The sequence below is a fragment of the Cinclus cinclus genome, chromosome 3, assembly GCF_963662255.1.
Source record: "Cinclus cinclus chromosome 3, bCinCin1.1, whole genome shotgun sequence".
Taxonomy (NCBI): domain Eukaryota; kingdom Metazoa; phylum Chordata; class Aves; order Passeriformes; family Cinclidae; genus Cinclus; species Cinclus cinclus.
Window position 1 is genome coordinate 47,638,130 of NC_085048.1, and position 27,017 is coordinate 47,665,146.

General features: G+C 37.4%; 1 protein-coding gene across 1 annotated transcript in view; it reads right to left on the reverse strand.

Annotated features, from left to right (window-relative positions):
- Positions 1 to 17,433, reverse strand: part of FRK (fyn related Src family tyrosine kinase) — a 48,856-nt gene extending 31,423 nt beyond the window's left edge. Inside the window, exon 1 of the mRNA XM_062488969.1 lies at positions 17,003 to 17,433. Coding sequence (XP_062344953.1) covers positions 17,003 to 17,433 — 431 coding nt within the window. The remainder of the gene's footprint in view (positions 1 to 17,002) is intronic.
- Positions 17,434 to 27,017: the final 9,584 nt, after the last annotated feature.

Below are 27,017 nucleotides of genomic sequence, written 5' to 3' on the forward strand. Positions count from 1 at the left end.
CTTGAATCTCACTTTTCATAAGTGCTTACAATTGGAATTTGCTTTCTCACATTAGGATAAGTCTCATGAGACTGCTAAATGTCAGCAGCTGAGAGGGTTTGTTGAGATTCCAGTAGTTCTCAACCAGAAGTCTCCATTAGGGAGCAAATGGTGCTGACAAAAAGGTTATCTGACCCTCCAGAAGATTAACTCTTGTTAACTGTGTCTATAATACTAGGCTGAGGAGAATAGGTTTCTTTGACTGAGAAATGCAAAGAATTACTGCAATTAGAGCAAAATTCTTGGGTGAGGGGAAAAAAACAAAACAAAACAAAACAAACAACAACAACAAAAAAAAAAAAAAAAGAAAAAAAAAACCAACCAAAAAAAAAGCAGATACTATCTATATCAAAAACACATATATCCCAGTTTCTTCTGGAATGCTGGAATGAAGAAAGCTTGGGTAAGAGGTAAAAACAAATATAGAAAAGCTCAAACAGCATATGAAGTTTACCTTTTAAATACCTCAAAATCTACTGCCATAGAAAGCTGTAACTACACTCTCAAGTACTTCCAAGTTAGGAGATGACAATATTAATACTGCTTTCATGGCATCCACTCAGCCATTTTCAGAAGATCCACTGTGATAGTATCTTTAATTACATGGCCATATCCAGTGCTCCCTGCAGTGTTAATATGAATGCTGCCCAGTGAATAGTTGCCCTCTATTTCGTTTTGTCATTGCATAGATAGAGTTCATTTTTCACTGTTTTAAACAATTTACATTGTTTAGCCTCTGCTCTCAATGCCAGTTACAAAATTACATGAATGGCTTCTTTCCTAGCAGCCTCTATTACAGTGTTCATGACTGTAATATCCAAATGCATTACAAACATTCATTAAATTCTTTTTGTGGTGCTTTTCCTTGTAATATACTTTCTGAGGTGGAGAAACAGCCCAGAAAAGGACTAAGGCAATATGAAAATACTACAAGGCAATATGAAAATACTGTGAGTATTTTCTACTAATTTTGGATGTCCAACCTGAAAAGCCCAGGGCCTGCCTTTCAGGGAATTTAACGTTCTGCAGTATGTAGTGGTTTATTTGGGCAGCAATAGGCATTAACTTCTGTGCTACAGAAGACAAGGAGAGATGCATGGAAAGCTAAAGAGACAGAGAGATCCTCAAGGTTCTCAATTACTTTCATCATATGACCATCCTGTGACCACTGCCCTTACTCAGCACATGGAAACCTGAACAAGCTTGTGTACACCACTCTTCACTGCTGTCATCCATGCAGAACAAAGAGGGATGCTGAGCCAGCTTTTAATCCATGCCAGGTCTGCAGTCTGCTGTGGGTAAAGAACAGCGCAGAAACAGGGGCAGAAATTTACCAAGGGAGCCACCAGCAAGTTCTCTCCATGCGGACAGGAAGGCTCCAAGCACTTTTGGGTTTTACCAAAATATCAAAAATAGAGAATGCAATTGTCAAGTTTTAATGAATATGTTCAGTTACTACACATAAAGTCTAACTGTATTTTCAAACCTTGGTTATTTTGAAGCAAAGTTTTCTTAGATAGCAAAAAAGAACACACTTTCAATGCAGCAATCTTCCCTAGTAAATATCAAGCCCCTTCTCCAACATACATGAACAAAAGATTTCTTTTATTGCTCTGAGTCACATTTTTTGCTTTCAGACAAAGAGGCAGCCTGTACTTCCCCTGTGCCTAGTATCAATCCCAGAAAATTCACAGCCAATCAGGTAAAGTCTGGAAAAATTAAAAGCAACTAAACAAGCTCTTCCGATGAAAATATTAGGTTATTTTAATTATAAGACTAATGAAGTAATAGCATTGCTTCAACAGCTGATTTTCAAAAAATTAGGTAACATCACTGCATAGATGAAAGCCTTCCAGATATAACATAATTAAGAAAAAAAATTTGCTTTACAAATGATGAGGTGTGTGCATGAAGGAGAGAGTGGGATATGAGCACTGGCTGCTTCAATTTTTCCCTTTACAGTCTGCAGTGAACCTTACAAGTTTCCAGGGGGAAAAAAAGAAAAACAAAAAACCAAACAAAACAAAACACAAAAAAAAACCCACAAAACAAGGCAACAAAACCAGAAAATCCTCCAAAACATGACATAAAACCAACAAAAAACAGAGAAAAATCTTTACTCTGGCTAAACCATGAAGATGAACACTTGCCAGGTAGATTCTTTTCCAGAGCATTTTCAAAAACACGTATCTTCCCATAAATGGCATAATAATCTACACAGTGAAAAGTCAAGGATTTCTCTAGGGCTTGCAGACTTTAATTGGGCAGAACCCAGAAAACCAAAGATTGGGTATCAGGCAGTCTTTCCTCCTTACTTCTTTCTACAGGCATGCCTGGTATAATTTTTAGATCTGTCTGTCTCTCACTGTCATTCATTATCTGATACTGAAAGGTACATGGAAGGACAAGATTTAAGAGGAAGGAATTTAAATCTAATGGTAAAGGAAATCATAGGACATTGAAGGAGGAAAGGAGAAAAAGAACAGTAAAAATTCAAAGCTGAGAGGACCATAGAATATTAGCAAGTGGATGGATTGAGAGAAGAAAGTCAGAGTTAGTAGGCAATTATGAGAAAAGAAAAAGAAAGCTGAGGACTGCATTCAGTGCCCAAGGGCTATACCCTGCTGCTGAGCTGCTCAACTGCTCAGCAAATGCTGGTTTTCATCTTACCCTCCTCCCACAGGGATCCTGGCCTTTGGTAGCCATTTCAATCCTACTTAGGAAAACAATTTTACAGAACATCTCTTGAAACAATTTCACAGACTAACTCTCACTGGGAGGATTTCTCTATACAGATCTTTTATCTTTCACTTCCTTAGTGACACAGCACTCATTTTTGTACTTGCCAAAAGAATACTTTAACATTAGTTTTCATCACATATATTTATTGCCTAGAAGTCATTGCTTTAAACCTCATTCACCAAAGTACGATCAGCAAAAAGGGAAGATTGTTAAAAACATTTATATAGCAATACCCTTCCCTGTCTACATAAGTAAATCATCTCTTAACAGACTGCAGAGAGTACCTGACTTGGAACTGAAATTAAGAAAAAAACATTTAAACTGTTTATGTATAGTGACTCAGCACAGTTCTGACTAATTATTTACCACAATTAAAATCTAATTCCCTCCAAGCGAAACCAGAAATTCAAGTTTTCAGGAACAGTTATGCCAGGCATTACACTGAACCTTTGGCAACTACAATGAATTTGCTTCATGAGGAAAGAACTGAGTCATGTATAGTGCTCAGAACCTTGCTGTTGAGTAACTTATCACAATCTGAAACAAAGACTATCTGTGTGCAATGTGTGTGGGACTTGGAGCTTCTGAGTGTTTTCACAGTGAGTGGAATAAGTTTGGTTTTCTTTCCACAGAGAAAAACATAGAACATGTTCTATGTGAATAGATGTGTATAAAAGAGTGGGGTTTAAAAAAAGGCTCATTTCTACACTGTGCAAGCAGTAGATATCTATCAAAGCAACAGAGAAACACTAGTTTATGTTTTTAAAATTCTGTCTGTATGTTTGAAAGTGACTGACTGTAGCAACATGCTCTACGTTTTGCTGAATTTTCCACACTTTGAGAGCAACATTGTGATTTTTCTTTGAATAACCATTACAGTGCAAAATACAGATTTGGAAAATAACAGATCCCATTTTGCTCTTGGCTTTTGGTAATGTTTTCCCAGTGTTCTTGTCAGCAGATATAGCTGGCTGGTTGGTTTTTTTCCAGAAACACTAGACTTATGCTAGACTTGAGAGAGTTTTATTGGTAAAATGGCAGAATATAAGAGGAGATAGGAGAAGAGACATAGAAGCAAAAAGGGAAAGATAATTAAATTATCTTCTCCATCTATTTTCTAAACAAAATATTATAGTTTAATTTGGGAAAGTACTCAATTTGAGTAATTAAAAAATTAAAGGTGTTTTTTTTTATTCTATTTTCAAATGGAAATGCCAACAAAATATAACCATTTTCCAAAATTTGGTTCAGAAGTGTTTACATTATCTGAACACAAGATGAAACCAAGCAGTACTCTTCACATTATTTCAGGGCATATTTTGATTTCATACAAAGCTAAAATTAAGGACTCTTGAGAAACCTCTCTGCTTCCTTCTTCCAGGAGAAAGGAGACATTTTTCCTTTCTCTCATCCCATACTTATTTGCTAATGAATATGTGTACTAGAACAGAAGTGATACATTCATCCATTTAAAAGGGGACCTTTAGGTAAAATAAGGCAATTTAAACCTATTTTTCTAATATATTATAGTCACTATCGTGCTAGAATTTACAATATGTATAGGTGCTCAAATACCATAATATGGTAAACATAGCACTTTAATAAACAGAGGAAATATTTTAGGGACTGAATGTCTATGACCCTACCACCAAAATTAGGCATTACTTTTGCAACCATTTCTTTGTAGCAAGATGGGATTTTGCAGGTCATTGCCGGAAAAAAATTCTTTATACTTCTAGACTGAAGGAGCAGATTCACTACACTTTCACTGTGTAGTATCTTTAAAAATGGATGGTTTCAATTTACTCATCACTGACAACTGGACTGTAACACTGCTTACTCCACACCATCTCAATGGCTGCAAATGTAAAACTCCCAGCTGCCCTGAGAGACTGACCTTACGTGTATCTGGGACCCAAAAGGAGTGCCAGGTTCCACTAGAAAATCTCTGGGGCAGAGATGAAGAAACTGCAGGAGATTACTTTTCCGTGTGAAGAGGGCAACAGATGTGTCAAAAAGGACTCTGATCCCCTAAAGTCTGTTTTGGTCCAAGAAATATCTTTGTTTTGTGTTACACCATTGTTTTCAGCATAATAAATAATGAGCTGTGCCCTAAAGAAAGGACTCTAAATAAAGGGCCCTAAAAAAAGGACCTGTCAGAGCTTCACAGGTTTTTACAGTAAAGTAACTGTGTGGGATTGTTTAGATAAGGGAACATTTAACAATGAGTAAATTGGTTTAAGCCCACCACAACAGCAGGCATTTCCTCTTCCACTCAAAAACAAATTTAATATCTTGTAACATAAACACCAAGATTACTTGTGCATTAGTCTAAAAATCTGTGACACATAGTGTGCAAACCTTTCCTGCAAGGAGGTGGTGGGCCATGACTATCCTGTCACCTAATTGTGTTGCAGGGGGCTACAAATAATACTACATTCATTTTTCAGTAGCTGATAATGGCAGCTGACTGTGCTGCAAACGTGGAAATGGATTTGCTCTGAGTCTGCTGCAGGATGACAAACCATTGCACCTTTGGCTACTCTTGCTCTTGGTAATGACTGGCAATGACTCTTTCTCCTGCAGAAATAATATTACAAGGCCAAGTGCATGAGCTATGTAATTTAGCACAGCTCACCCAATACTGGGTTCAGTGCTCAATAGGAACCAAATTACAATCTGATAGGATTAATTTGTGGAAATAACCATAAATTCATCTCATTTTGTGAGTCCCTGCTTTGGTATTGTGTGACTATATGTGTATTCATTCTCCACAATATTAGTCATCTGCATACTCTATTATTTAATCTGCTTTAAAGTTCTTCTATATGAGAAAACAAACAGTAGGTGAAAGTGATATCATATTGCTTTTTGTGATGTTTTAGTTACACAAGTCCCAATTAAGAGATTAAAGTCAATTGTAAACGTTTGTTCTCTGTTGTAGTTTTGCACCTGAATAAGGGTTCCAATGCTTTTAAAACTTGTTCTAAAACAACAACATGCATTTGGAGCAGAAAAAAGCTATCACTGTCTTTAACATCCTTTGCTTTAGGATTTGTGGTGTGAAATACAGCCATATAATCACCTATTTTAAAGACCCCCAAACTTAAAATACGTTCTTGAGACCCTATTTCTGCTGCATAGAGTCTTTCAAATAACATTGTAAAAATCTTGCATCAATGTCAGTAGTACCTGTATACATTTGTACTTCTATACTGACATAATATGCTGTAAAAGTAGCAATAACCCTGCTGTTCATAACTGAGGAACAAAGTGGAAATCTTGAGGCACCCTTAATGTTAACGCGGTACAGAGAACACAAATAATATGGATTTAACACCGTGGGAAACTCAAATAGACAAGAAAATCTTCAATCATATATTCACTTAAACCATTACAGCTTCCAGAAGCACTCAATTGATTTTCTTGAAAAAATCATTCCAGAGAAATTATTTCTTTTCTCACAGAGAAACTCAGTACAGAAATAATACAGAAACCCTAAGAAGCAAAAAGCCTGCCCAAGACACTGGTGGCAGAGCAGCTATCTTCATCCATTTTGTGCAGAGCTCTCTCTTGGAAATTCACTTAGGTTCACATCTCAGACTATAGCTAGCAGTCTGGTGAACTTGTGTCCTCTGTCAGGTCAGCTTTCAGTGCAGGACAACCAGGATACTCTATCCCCAGAGAGACTCATAAAAAAAACTGTGCAGTCTGGCATCCTCAGGTGACTCTGAGCCAAAGGCTGGAATGGTTCCTTCATGGGGGCACATATCTCTTTAAAAACGAGTCTCCCATCTTCCGGATGAGCCTTTTCAGGGTGACAGATGGGAAGGGTGACACAATAAGGATAACTTTGACTTCCAGAAGTAAAGCTGGAGCACATCAAACACAATATCAGTGTGTGTACTATCAGATCAAGACCTTCACACAGATTTCTTTTGCAAGAGATCCCAACACCATGTAAGAATTATGTAACAATCACAGGAATGTAATAAGAACAAGACCTCACTTTCTCTTTTCTTTCCTTGCACATATTCAGAAAACTAATAATTATCTTGTTATATTAATCAAGTTGTTATTCTGGAATAACATCCTGAGCCCCTAGGTTTACATCCTTGTCAGCTGCATAATCTGAGTTTGCCTGTCATTTCCTGGTAACTCATCAGCTAGTGTGACTGAGTTATTTCTGCTTATTGTCTTTCTTAACATAAACTTGTCAGGTTTGGTGTCTGCGTGTTTCCTTCTCTCCCTTTCCTTGTTGGCAAGGTCCTCAGATACTCCTGAAAAAGAAATGTTCCCACACTCCACATACCCTTCTGTTGAGGGTTAGTTCTTTCCCTTTTCCCTCTGTGGAATTTTCTCCATTGTCATGCTAAGATACCTGTTGACTGGGCCCTGGTGACAAGGGGGAGGGGACGGGAGGGAAGAGTGAAACCCCGGGAGATTCAAACATCCAGAAGAGGAAGCGGAAGGCTGGGTCTCGGCCCATTTCCCCCGCGGAGTTCGGACGAGAAGGACGATCGCGCCTCTCCTCCATCCCAGCGTCGGGAAACCACCATCGGACCCTGCCCGGCTGTCTTCTCGCTGTGAACTACCACCATCCAGCACTCTGCTGAGCACCAGGACCCACACCGTGAGCGGAGAGCTCTCTCTCCATCTCTCTCTCCCCCTGGGACAGCTCTGCCATCACCCCCAGCCCTCCTGCGGCTCTGCGGGACCCGCCCGCCCCCAGCACCGGGAACTGCAGCTCAGGGAAAAGGTGCCTGCAGCCAAAAAACACTGGGACTGAGTTACTGTTCTGTTTGTGGGTAATTTCATAGCTGTTGTTGTTCTTGTTTGTCTTGTTAGATATACTAGTAAAGAACTGTTATTCCTATCCCCATATCTTTGCCTGAGAGCTCTCTTAATTCCAAAATTATAATAATTGGAAGAATCACATTTTTTTCAGTCCAAAGGGAAGCTTCTGCTTTCCTTAGCAAACACCTGTCTTTCAAACCAAGACACCTTCTCTCTCAGTGCAACTGAGCAGCTCCTCCTCATCACCACCACCCTCCTCAGGGCTGTCTGTGTGTTCTTGGGTACGGCTCCCTTCACTACACACCCTCAGAGGAGCAAAGACTCCTCACATCTTCCCTTACAGACACTTCTACTAACTGAATAGATCAGTAATTTCAAAAGGAAAACTGGGGTTGGTGAGTTCTCAACATTTCTGAAATTCATGGTACATATTCATTCCCACTTGTGCATCTTAGATTTCCTTTTTTCTCTGTTTTGCAGTGAGGTTTAAAAAGCTGTGCTGCAACATTGTTTATGCCATAAATACAGGAAGAAGATTGTTAATTAAGCTAGAAATACATCTAATTTAGTGAGTGAAAACTAAGGAAAAATTCTTACTGACATTACTGCAGACAAATTTATAGTATTATAGGGTACTCTGCACCAAAGTAGAGGAATGTCAATTAGTGCAATCCTTTATGGAGCCATCACCTATCATTTAAAACACTGCTTTGTTTTTTCAGCGTTTATTCATTACAATTAGTGTACTACCATGGGGGGGAAAGAAAAAAAATGTACTTCTATGTGGTGTAAGTGATAGAGAAAAGGAATATTTTTTCATGATCAATATGTTGTTTGATCTTCCGAAAAGCTATTTTCAGATGATTTCTAGGCCTGTCTGGAGAACTGAAAGCTGGAAAGATGAAAATTTCCATTCTAATTTCTTGTAATACTCATTGTTTTCTTTATACAGATATGAGTTGAAAACTTGAATGTCAACATTTAAGAAAATTTTGATGAAGGACCAACTTCTTATGTAAAGTTTAGTCTATAAAAGTTTTAACACAAGAAGGACCTTCAAATCTATCCTAGAATCCTGTAGTATTGTTCAAAAATAACTGAAAATTGACTTTTCCTCTTACATAGGGTAGTAAATATGTAATAATATTTTGTCCTTTTTCTTAAATATCATCCAGTAAAATATATTCTTTCTCTGCTATGCATACCTGGCTTGAAAAATAACAAACTATTTTACTACAGAAATGCATCTGAATCACATTTTCTCTACTCTTTTAAAATTCAAGTCCAGGTAAATTTTGTGTCATCTAAACTACGCTGCAGGAAGGCTGCTCAGTATCAAAATTTTTGCTATGTCTGCTATAGCCTCATGTTGGAACATAATGTCTTTAGGCTAATAATACGACATAGCCTGGGTTTAGCACCACACCTTTGGTAGGGAGCAAAAGTATTTGATGGATAAGTCTGTGAGGGTAAAGTCATTGATGCTTGCAGCCTGGGTTGACTTAGAGGCATTAGTGTAGATGGGGCAGATAGGTGAGATCTGTGAAGGACCAGTCCCTGAATGTCACAGGGACCTGTGCAATGCTACCCTTTCCTTTTGTGCCTATTTATTTTCGCCATGACTTTTTCTTTAATATCACTCATGACTAAGCAATCAACAATCTAGGAAAGAAAAAGCCAAACACTTCTTTAGAAATATAAAAGTTTCTGCAGAGATGAGAGGGCATTTTGTGGGGTTGTTTTTTTGTCCTAATAACTTGGTCTTTGCCCACCGACAGAAATAAAGAATTGTGCAGTGTCAACACCTATGGTTTTGCTAAGCAGACTTGACAATGGGTCCATAATTAGACGTGGCAGTGATGTACCCCTGACTTTGCTTATACAACAGTTCCAGCTTGTGGTGAAGTACAAAGGTAAGAGACCAAAGAAAGTAGATGGGCTTGTGCACTTTTCACAAAATCCTTTCTGAAAGCAATGGGGCTAGAGAGGGAGCCGTTGGTTTGACCTTATAGGGTATTTCTTATGTTTTTATGTCTCGATCTCTTCAGTACAGATAAAATCTTACACAAAGAAAGTCTTCTATAACCAACAGTTCTTTTCACATGTGACAAAATAATTCTTCACAGAGTTACCTGACCTAGTTTGTTTAAAATCACTCCAGCTTTAGGACTTCTTAGGCCAGCTGAACTCTTGGTTACTATTTCTCAGTTCTAAACCTGCTCAGAGATCACTCAGCTCTGCACAGCTCTGTATTGTCCTGGACAGGGCGATATCAAAGAGAGCTATTGAGGAAACATATTACAATACCTGGAGAATGTTTTTGCCAACAACATTACTCAAACACAACTAATCTATGCAAGCACGCACAGTGCTTATTCCTACAGAGCTGGGGAAAACCCACGAAACAGGACTATTGAGCTGTTAGGACCAGTATGTGGCCTTTTTTTTTTCTTTTTTTTTTTTTCTCTAAAAGGCACTGTAAAGGCCACCAAGCCTTAGGGAAAGGCTGTGTTTGCAGGATGTGTTTTAAGGACTTTTTTTTTGTGTTCATTGCCATATTCTTCATAATAGGGTAATGAAAACTAGTAGCTAATTACTATAATATATAATACACTAATTTTGAATAATGACAAGGTAGGATAAAATTCCCTAATTTCTCAGAATTTGAATAGACAAAGTCATACATATTTAGAAAACCACCTTGCCAGAAAATAGGTGACCTTAATAAGACAACTTTTCATGAACTGCTTATCTACAATGCCATAATTCCTTCCACTTTTTTGAGCAGAGACTCATTTTCTGGACATGGATATGCATATGGATGTGTAAATATTACTGGCACTTGAAAAAAATTACCATTTTACAGTTTGGTAAATAATTTCCTTTTGTGTTCAGTATAGTCTTTGAATATTTAAGAAATAAGTAGAAATTAAGTCAAAGTTTGATATGTGCTTGAAGAAAACACTGGAATTCTTAACCATCATTAAAGAAGTTAAATTATTAATTTAATGGTCTTTTTGCAGTATTCCATTGTTTAAAATTTAGACAGGCACTCCCAAGTCAAAAAGCAACAAAAATGTGATTTAGCTTTGCAATACACACCTTACCTCATCTCACACGGCTGTATTGCATGCTCTTAAAAATACCAGTCTTATAAACTTTCCCTATGTTGTGTGTATGTAAACATGTACACACACACACACACAAAAAAAAAAGCCTAGATAAAGTATATCAATTGAAACAAAAGATGGAATCTCTTATATAGTCTTTTCAATGTTTTATACTAAATACAGACTTTGGTGATAGAGACCTTTTCTACAAAAAAAAAAAAAAAACTTTTGTACTTAGCAGATTCCAAGAATGCATAAAAAACCTACTAGTACTTTGTGTACTAGTGACTACATGACTTTGTGTAGTCATGCTAGCAATGAAAAATTTTTACAAGTTCATTTCAGTACAAGGGTTAGTGGTGATTCTGGTGTGTCCTCAGGAGTTTGTACTGTGACAGAATAAGGAGCTATAAAAGCAAGAGAGAGGGAGAACACAGAAACCACAGTGGATTACATTCAGTTTTCTGAGGTATTCAGTATAATCTAAGGTTTCGTTTTCAAAAAAGCCAGTAGACATTTTGACTGTAAATACCACTTTGATAAATGACCCACATGAACCAATGAAACCCCAAAAGCCTCATTTTGCAGGAAGTCTAAAACAAGTCAGCCCAGTGAAAGCGTCATTGTTCACATATAGTAACTGAGATTCAGTCAATGTATGAAACAGTTAAAGCTGAGTCAGGTAACAGAAGGTGAAGGCATTATGGAGATTGACAAAAATAACCTACAAGACACTTCTGTTTTCAGAAGGTTATTTAAAAAGCTCACTATGGAATTGACTGGTGCGGTTTCATTGATTGGGTCTGGGGCTCAGTTTCCACCAGCTGGGAAATACTTACATAAGACAAGAGATAAGAAATATTTTCAAAACTAACAAAAGTTAAAAGTAATTGCTATGATCTTCTTTGGCCTAATCTACTAGGAATTTGTACAGATTAGCTTCCCTCAGCTCAGCAGTCTTGTGTCAGTAATGCCGGCAGAACATATGGAATAAATGATGGCCAATGGCACTGGCCTGTATCAGCAGCAGTGCGGCCAGCAGGACCAGGGCAGTGATTGTCCTATGCTCAGCTCTGGTGAGGCCTGTGTTCACTTTTGGACTCTCATCACAGGAAGGACACTGAGGTACAGAGCATGTCCAGAGAAGGGCAATGGAGCTGGGGAAGGGTCGGGAGCACAAAAAGGAGGAGCAGCTGAAGGAGCTGAGGTTGCTTATTCTAGAGATAAAAGGGCTCAGGGTTGATCTCATTGCTCTCTGTAACTACCTGGAAGGAGGCTGTTCTGAGGTGGGGGTCAGTCTCTTCCAGGTAATAAGTGACAGGAAGAGAGGAAAAGCTGTGCCAAGGAAGGGGATTAGTTATTTTAAAAAATTTCTTCATGAAAAGGATTGTCAAGAACTGCAATAAGCTTCCTGGGGAACTGGTGGAATCACCGGGCCTGAAGTGTTCAAAAGGCATGTGGACGTGGCTCTTGGGGCCAGTGGCAAACACAGTGGGTGCTGGTTTAATGGTTGGACTTGATTATCTTAGAGGTCTTTTTCAACATCAGTGATTCTATGATTTTGTGACCATAAGTTGTCTTTCAATAAATACCCAACAAGTCCATCAGAATGGCAGGCAAGAGCCCCCTCTAAGTACAATCTATGTTTCCTCTATCAAAACCAGAATTCACATCACTCCAGCAGTGAAGTGTTTTCTTCTATTTTTGCTTCATTAAAATTAACTGTAGAGCTGAGCTGTATTTTTCATCCAAAACAATTTGCACTATGTCATTTTCTTGTTTAGTTTAAACAACTGGCAGTAATAAAACAAGAGCAGGTGAATATGTTGCTATGGTTCCTGTTTGTAGTGCAGAATAACAGACACAGAAGAAGAGCACAGAGACAGGAAGGTCACACTTTTTGCCAAGAAGATCTATCTTTTAATTCAGATTTTGGTATTTGTCTTGTTGTTGTTCTTTCTGATCATCCTTTGTTGGATATGCAAATTAAATTATGTGATTCTATCTCAAATAATGTTTTTTGTTATCCTTTTTCTAAGTGTTATTATATCTAAACACCAAAAGAAGAGCATTCCAAATTCATGGGATGCAGCAGATACAACCTCACTCAAACTAGAAATTAATTCAAATTGGAAATGAAAAATCTGTCTGGCTTGTGGTTTTGACTGCTACCTGTGATGCAGAGAGAAGAAAAGCACCAAGTGCTCTTACAGTTGCTAATTTATCATTTGCATAGTTTGTGTCTGCCTTTGGTTGGATATTATTTAAAATAATGTTTTCATGGTATCAGATTTGTTTCCTCATGAAGAGAAAGTTCACCATGTGACTATGGTTTGCAAGATTAATGCTTCCACTCCCCAGCTGCCTTGTCCCACGTATCCCAGATGGGGCTAGGAGAACACACCTGTGTCCAGAGATACTAAACACAATTCCTTCACAATCTCTCCACCTGACAGGTTGTTTTTGGTGTAAGAAGTACTGCAGGTGCTAGAAGAGCATAGCAATGAGATGCTTTACTGTTAAATATAAACATGAAGGGCCTTGTTTCCTCAGTCTGTCCAAAACAGACTTCATTGTAGCAGGTGTGCACTTCTTGGATGCATATCATCTTCTGCAGCACATGTTTGGACTGAAATGTTGCAGCTGACAGAACTCAAGCCATGGATTTACCTTTTTTTCCCTTTTCACACATACTGTTACTAATTTCATCCAAGTCATCTACCTACTAAGAGATCACTCAAGCCAAAGGAAGAAATGTTTTCTTAAATCACACACAAATAAGAAATGTTTGACTTTTGATATAATTTAGTATAATTTGATATAATTTGATTTCATTATATAATATAAATATACTAGCAAAATGTAATATAGAAATGCCCCCTTAAATTGTAACATACAACTTCTACCAATAACCTTTGGTCTGAGGAGAGCAACACAACAAAGAAATCTCATTCTGTCTCAGTTATGATAGCCAAGGATATATGAAAATTGCCTTTGTTATGAATAGTGGTTTTTTTGTTTGTTTTCCCCAGATGAGACATTGCAAGTCCTTTCTGCCCTTTTCCCCAGATATTGATCTACCTTATCAGCTCTTCCTCAGTCATATCACGCAGTCAGAGACATCCAGGAAGAAAAATTGTTATCTAAAGAAGTTTCTCACTTTCCTTGCTTTATTTCATTCTCTTTCTTACCAAGGAAAAGGGAAAAAAAAAGGATGCTTTTCTCCTTGATAAAATTTCACAGACACTTCAGCAAGGAGACAAACTGGTCTGCTGCAGCACTTGCTGAGAACAAGCAGTGACCCAGCATTATTCTCTGCCAGAACTGACAACACAGATCTAGATGAACTGTCTGATCCCTAACTGTCTCTATAATAAAGACCATGTCAAGATGTTGATAAAAGAGGACAAGATATATTTGCTCATTAATACTCTTGAAGGTCACAGGGAACACTGAAATGATAAGCAAAAGAAATTTTACTACTCTACTAGCAGCTTTTAAGCATGTATTGGCTAAACTTACGGAGTGGCCCTGTCATCTCACTGTAGAACCTTTCATGCCCCTCTATTCCTTTATTTCAGTGACTTTATGGAGTAGCCATGCATGCACATGAATGTAATTTTTAAAATAGTTTCTACACAAACATGCTGAAATCAGCTGCTAAAGAATGTGATCAGTCTGGTTTTCTACCCAAGCTTCCTAAGAGTCACACCATGAATTAAATCTGTTTCTCAGAACATAATAGCTGGTGTTTCTTCACTTATAAGATGAGCTGCAATCCAGAAATAAAATTCCTGTTGTTTCTGCAGATGTACAGAAGCTGGCTGGTGTGACAAAATGTGCATTCAATTAAGTCAAAGACTGTTGGTCAGCTGTACCTGGAAAATACTGCAAGCATAAAAGTACACTGCAAATATATGGTAAATGTGCATTTTGCCAGGTGAACACGAGATTGTGAGTCTTCCATTTTTTGTCAGTTCTATGCTGGGACCATAAAGGACTGCTGTACTGGATGCAAGGATGCATTAAAAACATTGAATATTTCCAGAAATGTCTATATAATGGACATGAAAAATTGCCCAACACCAAGGGGAATTAAAACTAAAATAGAGAGATGAGAGAAGATAAATTTAGGTTGGGGTAGAGTGAATTCTTTAATCTTTGAATTTTAATTAAAGAGACACTAGAACAACTTTTTTTTTAATTGCAATCTTTAGGGGAAACAAAGGGTAGTTCTTTAAACCATCATTACTCTTGTTCTTACTGTTTCACTAAGATAACAGAGGTATAAACTATACAGGGTGGGTGAAAGGGAATTCTTGGAGGAAATTGCAGCGAGGGATCTTCCAATCTGATACAAGGCAATAAAAATCCTCACCATGAGGATGAACAGGTCAACTGGAAATGCTCAACAAAGCAAAGAGGTCTATCTTTACTTAGGCCATGTTTGAGTTGGGATGACTCTTCAAATGACCTGCAGAGGCCCTTTCTAACCTCAGTCTATTATACTCATGTGGGCTGACAGCAGACAGGATTGTATACATATGAAGATCACAAAAGCCAAGTAACTTAGAAAGAAATCTCAGAAAGGTAACATGTTTAAGCCACATTGATCTTGCTGAGAAATAAAAAGCTCATTTTGGAGAAATTACTTCATCTGAGAACTGGAAAAACTCTCCATTTTTTCTTCTCCAGCGCTCTAACAATCTATAGAGAAAAATGTTTTCTTGTAACTTAATCTTTACTATAAAGGAAGAAAGGTATATTAAAAAAGTAAAAAACAATAAAATTGATTCAGTAACAAGTAAAAAAACAAAGGTTACACAACAATACTCTTTGGCAAACTTTGTATTTGAAACTCTAGATATAGGAAGATAAGGACATTAAGATATAGGAAGATAAGGACATTAGAAGCTGAGATGTTGTATAACTGGGAAAAATTACTTTCAAAGTATTAACAGCATGAAGAAATCTGATGACTTCTAAGAAAACTAGCTCTTGAAAGAGAGCAAAGGCCAAGCTGAGCTAAATTAGAGCCTACCACCATTAATCTAGTGATTGAGAAAATGCTTTCTCTGCAGATTAATTTCTCCAGTTGAAAGAATTTTTTTGAACATGACCATCGAAAATGTTGTCTGCCTGAATACAGAAATAGAAACAGCTGGGCACACTCTGGAAATTAAGGTCTTCAGGTTAGAGATTAATCTTAGAGTTGCCCTAAAATGCCTGTAGGAAAAATCCTACAGCTGATGAAAGACTGGCATAATCATACCTGAGCCATTTTTCTTAGCCTGTGGCAGTACAGTGGGCAGATGAGGTCGAAGATGATGTTTCAGGTCCAAATGAGATTTAACTGAAAGGCTGCATCACCATCCCTCTAAAGTCAACATTCATTCTGAGACTAATAATGAATGTCGCTTATGGCATTTCTTCACACAGTGATAATCTTTGCCAAAACATACCTCTGGAACTGCAGTCAGACCTATTTCAGCAAACATTGCCTCTGACTTCAACACACAGAAGTAACTGTGCAGCCCAGGCTGATTCAGACCTTACTAATCTTCAATAGGGAGCCAAGAAACTGATTCCGTATGATTCCTGATGTATTTCAGAATATTTAATAAGATCTGGCATGCTTTGAAGGGGCAGAAGATGGGATGGATAATTAAACTCTGTGAAAGTTTAACAACTTCATCTGTACTCTGTTGTTATACCCACTTTTGCCCTTTGCTGTACTTGCTGCAGTTAATTTTGTCCTGAGAGCAGAGATTTGCCTCCAGAGAAGATGCACATAGTCCAGAAGAAACCATTAGAAACTTATCTGTCAGGGACTCACCCATCATTTGGAAGAAGATGAAAAGGTGAAAAGGTAGCTTGCTTTAACTGATTAACCAGTAACTTTGCAGATGATTAGGCTGAACACTACTCAGGGCAGCGGTCATATATTTCTACTCTCTGGGTATCATCTGATACACACTCTTATACAAACAAAAATAATGAAGCATCACAGCAGTAACCAACTTGCTCTTCCCAGATGATTTTTAAACCAACTGATTATTAACTGATTAAAGGAAATTATTTAAAACAAAATAAACCCTTCCACACTCTGCCTTTGGTAATTTACTTTCCTGTGACCACATTGTCTTTTCCTTGCACATGCCAGCTAGTGCTACCACCTCTAGGACCAGCCAGAGGCTGAGTGTGGCAGGGTACTACCCAGCAAGGGAAAAGGCCATTAATAGAGAAAAGGTCCTGTCCCAAACCATCTGACATAACAGAAAAGAGTCCAATTTCACATGACGTGGGTTACTCACGGCTCAGCTTCGATGCTCTGGTCAGCAGCTATGTAGTTGGCAGGGATGTAGCCCGCGAGCTTGCGGCCAGGACAGACTGACCCCTCGGGCAGGAGGAGCTTGGCGTACCACCACCCCTCATGGGATGCACTCAGCACTTCCAGCTTATCCCCAGCTCGTAAACTCAAGTCGTCCTCAGTGCGAGCATCATAGTCAAACAGTGCCACAAAGTTGCAAATGTTTACTAGATCCTGGCCAGGCAGAGGAGGTAAAGGTTGCTGTTTTATCTTATCCTCTAAGTCCTCCTGTCCTGCTTGGAGGTCAGGTTTTACCACAGCAAGGTTGGCGAAGACCTGGCCTCCTTTATCTTCCTGCTCACCATTTCTCCCACAGAATAAGCAGGGAAGGTAACGCTCCAAACAGGGACAGTACTTCCGGCAGAAGTTTCCCATCCTGGTTCTTTGTTGCTTCCTCTGCTCCTGCTTTTATTTTGCTTTTCCCTGGTTGAAAGATCCTTAGATGAATTTTTGCACCATCCACATCTTAGCTTTTTGTGGATTTCTTCTTCTCCTTTGGCACAAAATGAAACAACTCTTGACACAGCTGGAAGCTCCTCTCTGGGTTCCACGGAGAGCTCATTACAGACGGCTCCCAATTAGGGAGTGAAACCTAAGCATCCGAGGGCCAGCACACGTATGGAGGGAATTTTTCACTTCCTCTTCAGAACAGGAAAGCAACACAATGACTGTGCTGGGCTGAGCTCTGAGAACAACAGCAAAGTGTGGAACTTCTTCTGTTACAGCAAAACAATAAAGCCAGAACATGTAAATAAGGGAGGCTTTTCAATTCCTTCTGCTCGGGATGGGTGTTTTCTTATCTCAGATGTGGTCTGGTCATAGGATCAGTGAATGTCTGTCTTGGCAATGATTAACCAAACTGACCTGCCTGCTTCCTCAGCAGTCTGACGTGGACAGCTTGAATGAGTATTTATTTTTGTTTCCTGGTTTCTGCTGGTTTCGGTTCACAGTGGGAAACTATTGCTCACCTGAGACTGGCAGACACCCTCACCAGGAGTGCTCTTGTGGCTCCTGCCCTCACTCACACCCAGGCACATTCCCTGCCAAGTACCTGCCCCTCAAACCAACCCTCTGGCTTTTTCTTTTTCATTATTTTTTTTTTTATTCAGCTGGGATGGGCACTTTTTACAAGGAAAACCAAATGTCTATTACAGTAATAAAGTATTACGTTTTAAGGCATTCCTTATTCTGCATTTTAAGGAAACCAAGGCACCAGCCAAAAAGCATTTCTCTGGGTGGCTGGCTAATTAAATCAACCCTATATAACAATAATGGCTGTTTTCCAGTCAGCATGTAAGCAATGACACCGCACTGACCATTTCTAAAGCATGTCTAACCTAGCATACAGAACAAGCATGGGTGTCTGGATACTGCTTTGGCAAAGCAGGCTAAAGGGTTGGCTGCCATATCACAGCGGTGCAACTAAAGCTTTGTAACTCCCAGAAATGACCACAGCCTGGGGGACACTGAATGGTTGGAGCAGGAGCAGGAAGCATAGAAGATAACAGTGTCAGCTGTCCACACACAGTGGTGGTATTTCAGTAAGAGACAAACTTTTACAGATCAAAGTCTATTTATTGAGATTAATCAAAACTCACACACGGACCTATTACTTCCTGGTGATTAAAAAAACCTGAGTCCCATATTTTTCTTTTCATTTTTTTTTCTTTTCCTCAGGAATTTGGTGTTGTTTTCCCAAACCAGTTACACATCTCTCAGTTCCATTTGGAGTTGTTGACTTCTGTGTTTTTACTTTACTAGAAATAAAACAACTAAATTGCAGAAACCAAAGCCATTTGCTTTCATCATCTCTCTCATTCATTTGAATGAGACCAGTGGCAGAGGCAGAAGGCTACTGATGAATTAGGGACTGTGGGATGATTAAAAGTTACCTCCATTGAAAATGATAATGTTAATACCAAGTGCATCTCCACTGAAGAGGAATGGGGAACTGCTTACAAACACTTCTGCAGTGCTGCAGAAGAAATTAAATAAAGGAGGAAGTACCATACACATCAAGCTATCACTAAACCTTGTCATCTTTATGGTCTGATTAAAAAAAAAATAAAAAAGGTATGCTGATTTTGCAGATAATCTAATTTAGTTTCTGAAGCACCACTGGAAATAATTTTTGACAGCAATTATTAACAACATAATAGTAAGAATTCAGATATCCAAGAGATATTTACTTTTCCTTGGTGTGAATAACACTATACAAAGGAAAGAAAAGCCTGTATTGATAAAGAAACTACCTTCATTACTCTTGTTTAAAGAATTGTCTACATTTACTGAAAGTAGAGAATATTAGAAACTACTACTAAATAATCTGTCAATTTTCAGTTTGTATATTTTATTGACTTTTCCTGTAATATTTTTTGGTTCTGGCAACTTGAGCACTAATTTGGAAAAGTTTTGCAAACTCATTTATTGCCCAGAACAGTTTCATCATGACAACAAAGCTATTTGCATCATCCAGAATCAAGCTGTACAATGCACAACTGTTTTCAGTCCCACCTTTACACTCAGGAACCAAAGTACAAACACATTAGAAAACACACTGCATTCACTGAGACCACTCAGATAAGTACTTATAACTGTAGCTACAACAGGGCTTTAGCCTACAAATAGTTGTTTATATGACTACCTTATCTCAAAGAGCTCCAGGCATTAAATTCATCTTCTGCCTCAATTCGTGCCCCTGCTTGGCTTTAGAACAGAAAGACTTTTTCTGGAAGTGATCAATAACTATAAATCAGATTTTTTTCATCCTGATCTTCAGGACCATTTCTGTGTATTAACCAAGTAGACTTTAACAAATAGCCAAATTAATTAATCAGATTTAAAAGACTTCTTAAAAAGAAAGAAGGTTTGAGTTGCTAAGAACCATCAGATTTCCTATCCCAGGTGGGACAGGACAGAAAGTGAGATGTGGTGGCCACACTGCAGCAGGTTCTGCAAGGGTCTTTGTTCGCATCCTGGTGACTTTATTGAGAATTCACTTCATTCCTGAAAATAAAGAAGTACTCTTAATGGTTTAGAGACTATATAATTTTATCACAGGCAAGAAAAGAAAATTAGCATGTAATAAATATGTTCTTGCTGGTTTTACAGAAAAAAATAAAATCTGATAAATCCCATAATCCTCATTTTCATATTCACAGTTTGGAACAAATGAGGATAATCCTGTATATTCAGGGGCTTTTCAATATTAACTCTTGTCCAAGTCCTCCGCATTCATATTACATATAATTTAATAGAATAATCTTTGCATTACCTATTCCTTGGCTTAATTTATTTCTTTTGTCTTGAATCCCACTACATTTCCCTTTTTTCTGCCAAGGGAGGCCAAAGAGTTCTGCATTGCTCTTTGGCCTTTTGTATCTTTATTTAATTTGTTTTGTAGTCTGAATATCAGAACAGAAATTGTTCAAAAAAGAAGCTACTGGAGGTAAAGAGACTGTAAAAGACTTAAACAGAGATATTGATTAATTTTATTGGCAAAAGTGCTTTAGGAAGGATAAAAGGGTCTCACCTCATTCTTGCAGCCAGCACTAGCTAGCAGAAAGATGAATTTATTATAACCAGAATGGCACATTTACAGTATGAATACTGAGATTTAGTATTCTGGTCCTATATTATAATAAAAAACACCATACACTAATATTGCAAGCAATTTCTTAAAATATGTAACACCTCGAAACAAAGATTGATCATGTAAAAGCTGTGTCTGACAGGACTATACAAACTCAGACTTTAGAAAAGAGAGCAAATCTATTCAATCAAGCAGTACATTCCTCCTTCAAACTAGGTAATCTCCCATTGCTTTTAACATATATTTCCTTGTTATTTCCTTGTTCCATACAGAAAAGACTGTACACTGATGCTATAGGTTTGAGGATGACAGATATCTGAAGTTCTTTTCTATATTCTATATAATGCCTATAAAGTCCAGTAGAAGTAAGACTCTTGCAAGGAGACTTAGACCTGCATAAAGGATTAATTTGAAGTCCTCTAAATCCATTAAATCAAATTCTAATTAACTTGGAGTCAATATCCCTTAGACATTATTCTACAAACAATCATGTTTAAACATGGTGGTAAACACATTTCTCTTAGCTGACTGAATGGACAGAAGAATAATGTGCTAACATTACATCCTTCAGTAAACTTAGTAAAAAACTAATCTGCAACACTGACATTAATTGTAGTGATCTTAGAATCAGGTCCTGCCTGCATGAATTAAGGCATCAGACTAAGTTGTATAAAATAAGTACAGATAAGATTCGAATCCACAATATTTAAAAAGCCGTGCTTTGATATAAGTTCTATTTGTGTTCCATGCCTTCACAAATTATTGAGTTTGCATTACAGATATTTCCTACAATTATTGCTTTGTATGTGCTCTGTATGGAACTATTGGCATAAATACATAAAAACTTGGCAGTTTCATAAAGAATGAAACCTCCTTCAACACATAAATATGCTGGTACTTATTTCAGAGACAAGGAATGAACATCACTGAGACTCAGTCTTCAGTACTGAAGATACATGCAGTTTGAAACCATTCCCCTAGGTCATGCAGAGAAGAACTGCAGTCTGAACAGTGCTCTGCTGAGGGGAGAAGAATATTCCAAGGCTATATACACCAACAGTTTTGTTATGGAATATGAGTCAGTTGAAATTGGAAATTGAAAAAGAGAGTGGTTTTTCTTAATGAGATCGCAACAGAAACAAACATTTCCGTTCATAATTGTGTTGAATTCTGTAAAAGGAAAAAAACTCCATGTAAGGAAATGAGAAATTAAGAATTGTAATTAAACAATCTACAATGCCTGTAGCATCACTTTCCATACTGTATAATCTTTTCCAAACCAGAAGTTATAATGCTGCATTTAATGTATGGTAGTTTGAATATTTGACATTATTACCTTGCTTTAAAAAGCTTCATAATGCATTATGATAAAGCAAGTCAAACCTTTCAGCAAAGTAAAATATTCAAATAATGTGATCTTTAAAGAAGTTAGCAGAAATCCAAAAGCATATTGCTTTGAATCTGTTCTTGGGGAATAATTAAAATGACTAACCATTTTAAAGTTGTGTATTTTTTAAAAGGTAACAAACTGAAATAAAGTGCAGTGGTTTTTTTTTTTTACTACAGCTGTCTTTTCAGCTATATTTCTTTCCATTTGCACATTAAAATGGAACACATTACTACAACTTTGTAGCTTTTTTATATTCCTTTTAATCAGCACTTCCATTTTGTTTCGCTAATTTGCAAACTGCCATTTTTTTCCATGAAAATAAATTACATGCGTCATTTTGCCCGTGACGAAATTGTTTACTCTTAACATTTAATCACTCTCCTGGTTTTGTCTATTATCTTAAACCATAAATCCACGAAGATTATTATAGAGTTGTATTTGATTCTGCGTTTTCGTACTTGAAATCTTTTTGCATTTGCAGTAAGAAAACTCTGGCTATTTATTTCTGTAAGGCTGATCCAGTAATCCATCTCAACCCTAGAAAACATTAAAAGTAAACTTTCAAGTGCTTTGGTGATGAGGGATGCTTATTTATTAGCTGAATTTGAGCCTGAAACACGCTACATCTGACAGCAAATTAACAGAGAGGAATAAGGTTCTGTCAAGGATTGACATAATAGAAACTTCCTCTATTTGTTCAAACAAACAGATCCACTATGCTCAGATTTAATGTGAGCTTTGCCATTATCTGCAATGGGACCAGACCTCAACCATTATTTTTCATTTCACTGTACATTATTCTAAATTATATACAGCCCACAGTGTTAAAAATTGTAACTTAATTTCCCTTCTATGAAGCAGCCTCTCTGAATAAAACCAAAGAGCTGTAGCTCTCTAAGGCATGAAAAATACTTCTAATCAAATTTATCTCTGTGCGGGAAAAAATATGGCAAGTGGATAACAAAGAATTATCAGCAAACATGACTTTGCCATTCTTTTAAGAAAATGAATTCCAAACCTGACCCTCTTATGAACAGTTTTTAAATTTAGAATGTGTATATATTTATGAAGATTTGATGATGGGTCAAGATTATTTCTGACATTACTCTATCAAAGTCTGCATGCTAGGACATAGATGACTTGTGAACATGATTTAACATTTTTATCTTATGTTGCAATTGCATCAAAAGAAGCAGAGAAGTCTAAAGAGAGTTGGATGTAAAGGAACAGTGTATCAAAGGACTGTACTCATTGCTTCACCTGCAAATGAAAGTGCTTGGGGTTTTTTCCAGAAATAAAACTAGCACTCTCACCTGACTTTCACTGTACCTCAAAAAGGCAGCATCTCACAGAGAGCTGAAATTTACTATAGAATATATTGGTATTCCACATAAAAGAATGTGTCTTATTAGTTACTTTAGATTACGGAACTATGACATGCAAAACCAGTAGAAAAACTAACTGTTAATTTCAGAATAGAATAGAACACAGCAGAGCAGAACAGTTCAGCTGGAGGTGACCCATAATGATCATCTGCCAGACCACATCAGGACTGCCCAAAAGATAAAGCATGTTTTAAAAGACATTGCCCAAACACTGCTTAAACACTGACAGGCTTGGGGTGCCAACCACCTCTCTAGGAAGACCATTCCAGTGTTTGAACAGCCTCTCAGTAAAAGAAATACTCACTTTCAGTAAGGACTTCTGATAAAGAATTCTGTTGTAGACTAAATAATTCACCTTCTTTCTCTGGAAATTTTTTCCCAAATTCATATTTGTCTTTGTCTTTGCTTCCACACCTTTAAACCTTATCAGAATTGCCTCTCTCCCTGTCAACAACATGAAGGTACCTAAATGCAGATATGCGGTTTTCCTAAAAACAGAAGAGATTGCTCTGACCAGCTTCACACACATAGAAACAGAGTACAGATACTTAAATAATTATATCAGCATGATGGACTCTTCTTGATGCTTAGTGTACATTCCTCTACATCACTCCTTCTTATCAAAATGCAGCATACTTTTTTTTTATCCTTCCATCAGACCACTACTAGACACCCTCTAGAGGCAGAAGCAGAACAGTAAATATCAAATGCAACTTATATTGAAAATAAGCTCTTATATTTTAGATTTATAAACATTAATATTAGCCTTTTGTTATTGCAGCCCCAAGAAATATCACTCTCATTATAATCAGCAATGAACACATACAGAAGAAAATGTGTATTGAATATAAGATCAAATGCTCCTTAAGAAAGAGGGTTTATAGTTAGAGAAGGGAAAAAATGGATCTCCCTACTCATCATAGCAATAGGATAAAATTTGATCTTGAAAATTCTAGCATGGTAAGGATTGTAATTAAGTAACTTGTATGTTAGTTTGAAAGCACAGATTTCTGTGTTACATTGCAGTGAGTTAAATTTTTCTGTACTCTGTCAAAGTAAGACCAAAACTAGAGCAACATGCCCAATGTTTGATGCTGTATTCCAGAAAATTTGATAATTATCAATTTGATAATGGAGTGATGAATGAATATCATCCAGATTGAGAATCAAAGATAAGCAGGCTTAAAACCCACCAGCCTTTAAGGAAGGAACTCAATTAAACAAAAGGAGTCTGTGGGAAAACATGGTAGCAGCCTTCAAATAGATGAAAGTCTGGTGCATAATGATGTGGTTCTCACATCTGCTAGGAATAGGGCACAACAAAAGGAAAAAAGATGCATTAGAGCCCTGGAGACTTTGTTTTGAAATGAAGGGATAGAGAAAAGTCTGTGTACTGCATATAAAGACTATTAAACGCTGGAAGAAATTGCCTCAGTGGCTCTTTCAAAGGGGTACTTTTAAAGAAGTAGACAATTGACTTTTAAGGATATTTGTAGTCAGATTGATCGTACCCCAGGGCAGAAGATGGGTGTTGTTAGGTTTTTCCTAGTGCTGTTATCTTCAAGTCTGCAGTGTTATAGTTGTGGCATTTCCCACTGGCTGTTCGATAGCTCTGTTCTTTTGTGCAGACTGTGTATTGGAATACATTAGATTTTTTTTTATGCAATAGCCAGCAAATGTCAGGCTTGAAATGCAAGCCTGTAACCTACTTGGACAACTCAGAAATCTTCAGATTCTCTGAATTAGACATATTCCTGGTTTACTCATGAAGAAATTGAAGCCACAAGCAATTTATATTATCTGCCCATGAACACACCACAAATGAATGGGAAATGGGGATTGAAAACTGAGTAGTCCTCTGGATTTTATGCTTCACGTTGTAAACATAAAATAACAGTAGGCTCAAAAGAACAAGAAAAAAGCACCAAAGATAGGAAAAATAAGGCAGATTCTCATAGATCATAGAAACTGGACTCTTCTCTCAGTATTAAATACAAAAAGGTGTCTTTGGAAGCATAGCTTCCCCAAAAGTCTGTATTTCTAGTGCAATTTCTTTTGACTAAATGTGACAATCATCCAGATCAAAAAGAAAAATATTTCAAAGTACCTTTAAACCACTATGCAGAGTTTTATAATATATACTCACTAAGGGTCCAGCAATCAGTCTTGTTTATTAATCATTCTGACAAAAAAAAATTGATTTTCATTTCCTTCTTTCATTTTGTGTGGGAACAGCCTGAGGTAGATTACAAGATCCGAGAGAGATGATAAGGACAGTAAGAAGGCTTTTGAGACACTCTGAGCACCTAGTGGATTACTCTCTGTTTAACCTTTTGATGAACTACTTGGTTTAGTTTTGAGAGTCTTGTCTCTTTAGCATCCTGATTTTCATTTCTATGCTAGTGAGATAGAATGTAGGGAATATAGTACTGAGGTGCCAGGTGTAATCAGATGTTCCAATCCCAGCAGGACAATATAAATTTTACGTGTGTAATTCCACTAGAAAGTCGATGTGTCCATATTTTGTAACATATAAAAAGGTTCCTAAACATCCCAATAAACAGTCAAACTTCTGAAATCACTGGAATTTAATCGAATCTTAAATCCTGATCAATACTTAAGTATATTCACCAAGCTTCTCTACCTAGCAACAAGGCATCCTGTATGCCACAAAGGGATGCCTTGAAGATGATATAGTATTTTGTTCAACTTTTAAAAGTCTACTAAAGAAATAGTAAGTGCTAGTTTTGCAAAGAAAATACATTCTTGACAGATTTCACTGTCTTGCGGAGACAAAGGTTATCCTTAAAATAAATTAGTGTTGATAGACCTATGTCTCCCAGAGTATCACTCTGTAAGAAGTCATAGTCCTACTTCGGTATATCCTGAGCTTATTGCTGTTATGATTCCTAAACAAATGTTTCCTTCTGAGTGTCCTAAACTTAAAATCAAGGAACCAAATCCGACAATCCTGTTTAAATGCACAGAGAATCCCACTGAAGCATCATAGGGTGGCACTTCAGGGTGGGGCTGAGCTGTGAGTGTTCTTATACCTGTGCACTAAACAACTTCATGGGTTAAAAGACAAATCAAGTGCAAACCTGAGACTCACCTCTTCGCAGTGTGCTAAAACAAAATATATTTTAAAAACCCCAAAACCCAGCACTTTTTGGTATGACTAATGTTACTCCAAATATATTTTCATTTGTTTTTAAAAACACGGAAAAATCTGGAATGTTCTGACCTTACTTCTGTGTAAGGTGTTCCTTGTCTAAATTGAAAATGATCCATACTTGTTCAAATTTTTGCTTTCACATACCACCACTGCATACTCTTCTGTAAAAATATGAGGGCCCCTACCTCTTTTTAAAACTAAGAAGTCTTATAACCCTAGCCAAAATAGACAAATGGCTACAACTGCGTAAGTGGGACAAAGTCAAGGTACACAGGACGATACACACGAAGTTTAAGGAAAGTGAAACAGACGAAGGTGCAGATGGTTCTCAGCTAACTCGGAGGGATGCTCCAATGTATTGTACTGCTGCCCCCTGAAGGACAAAGAAAGAGAGGAGCTGCACTACTTGCCTTGCTC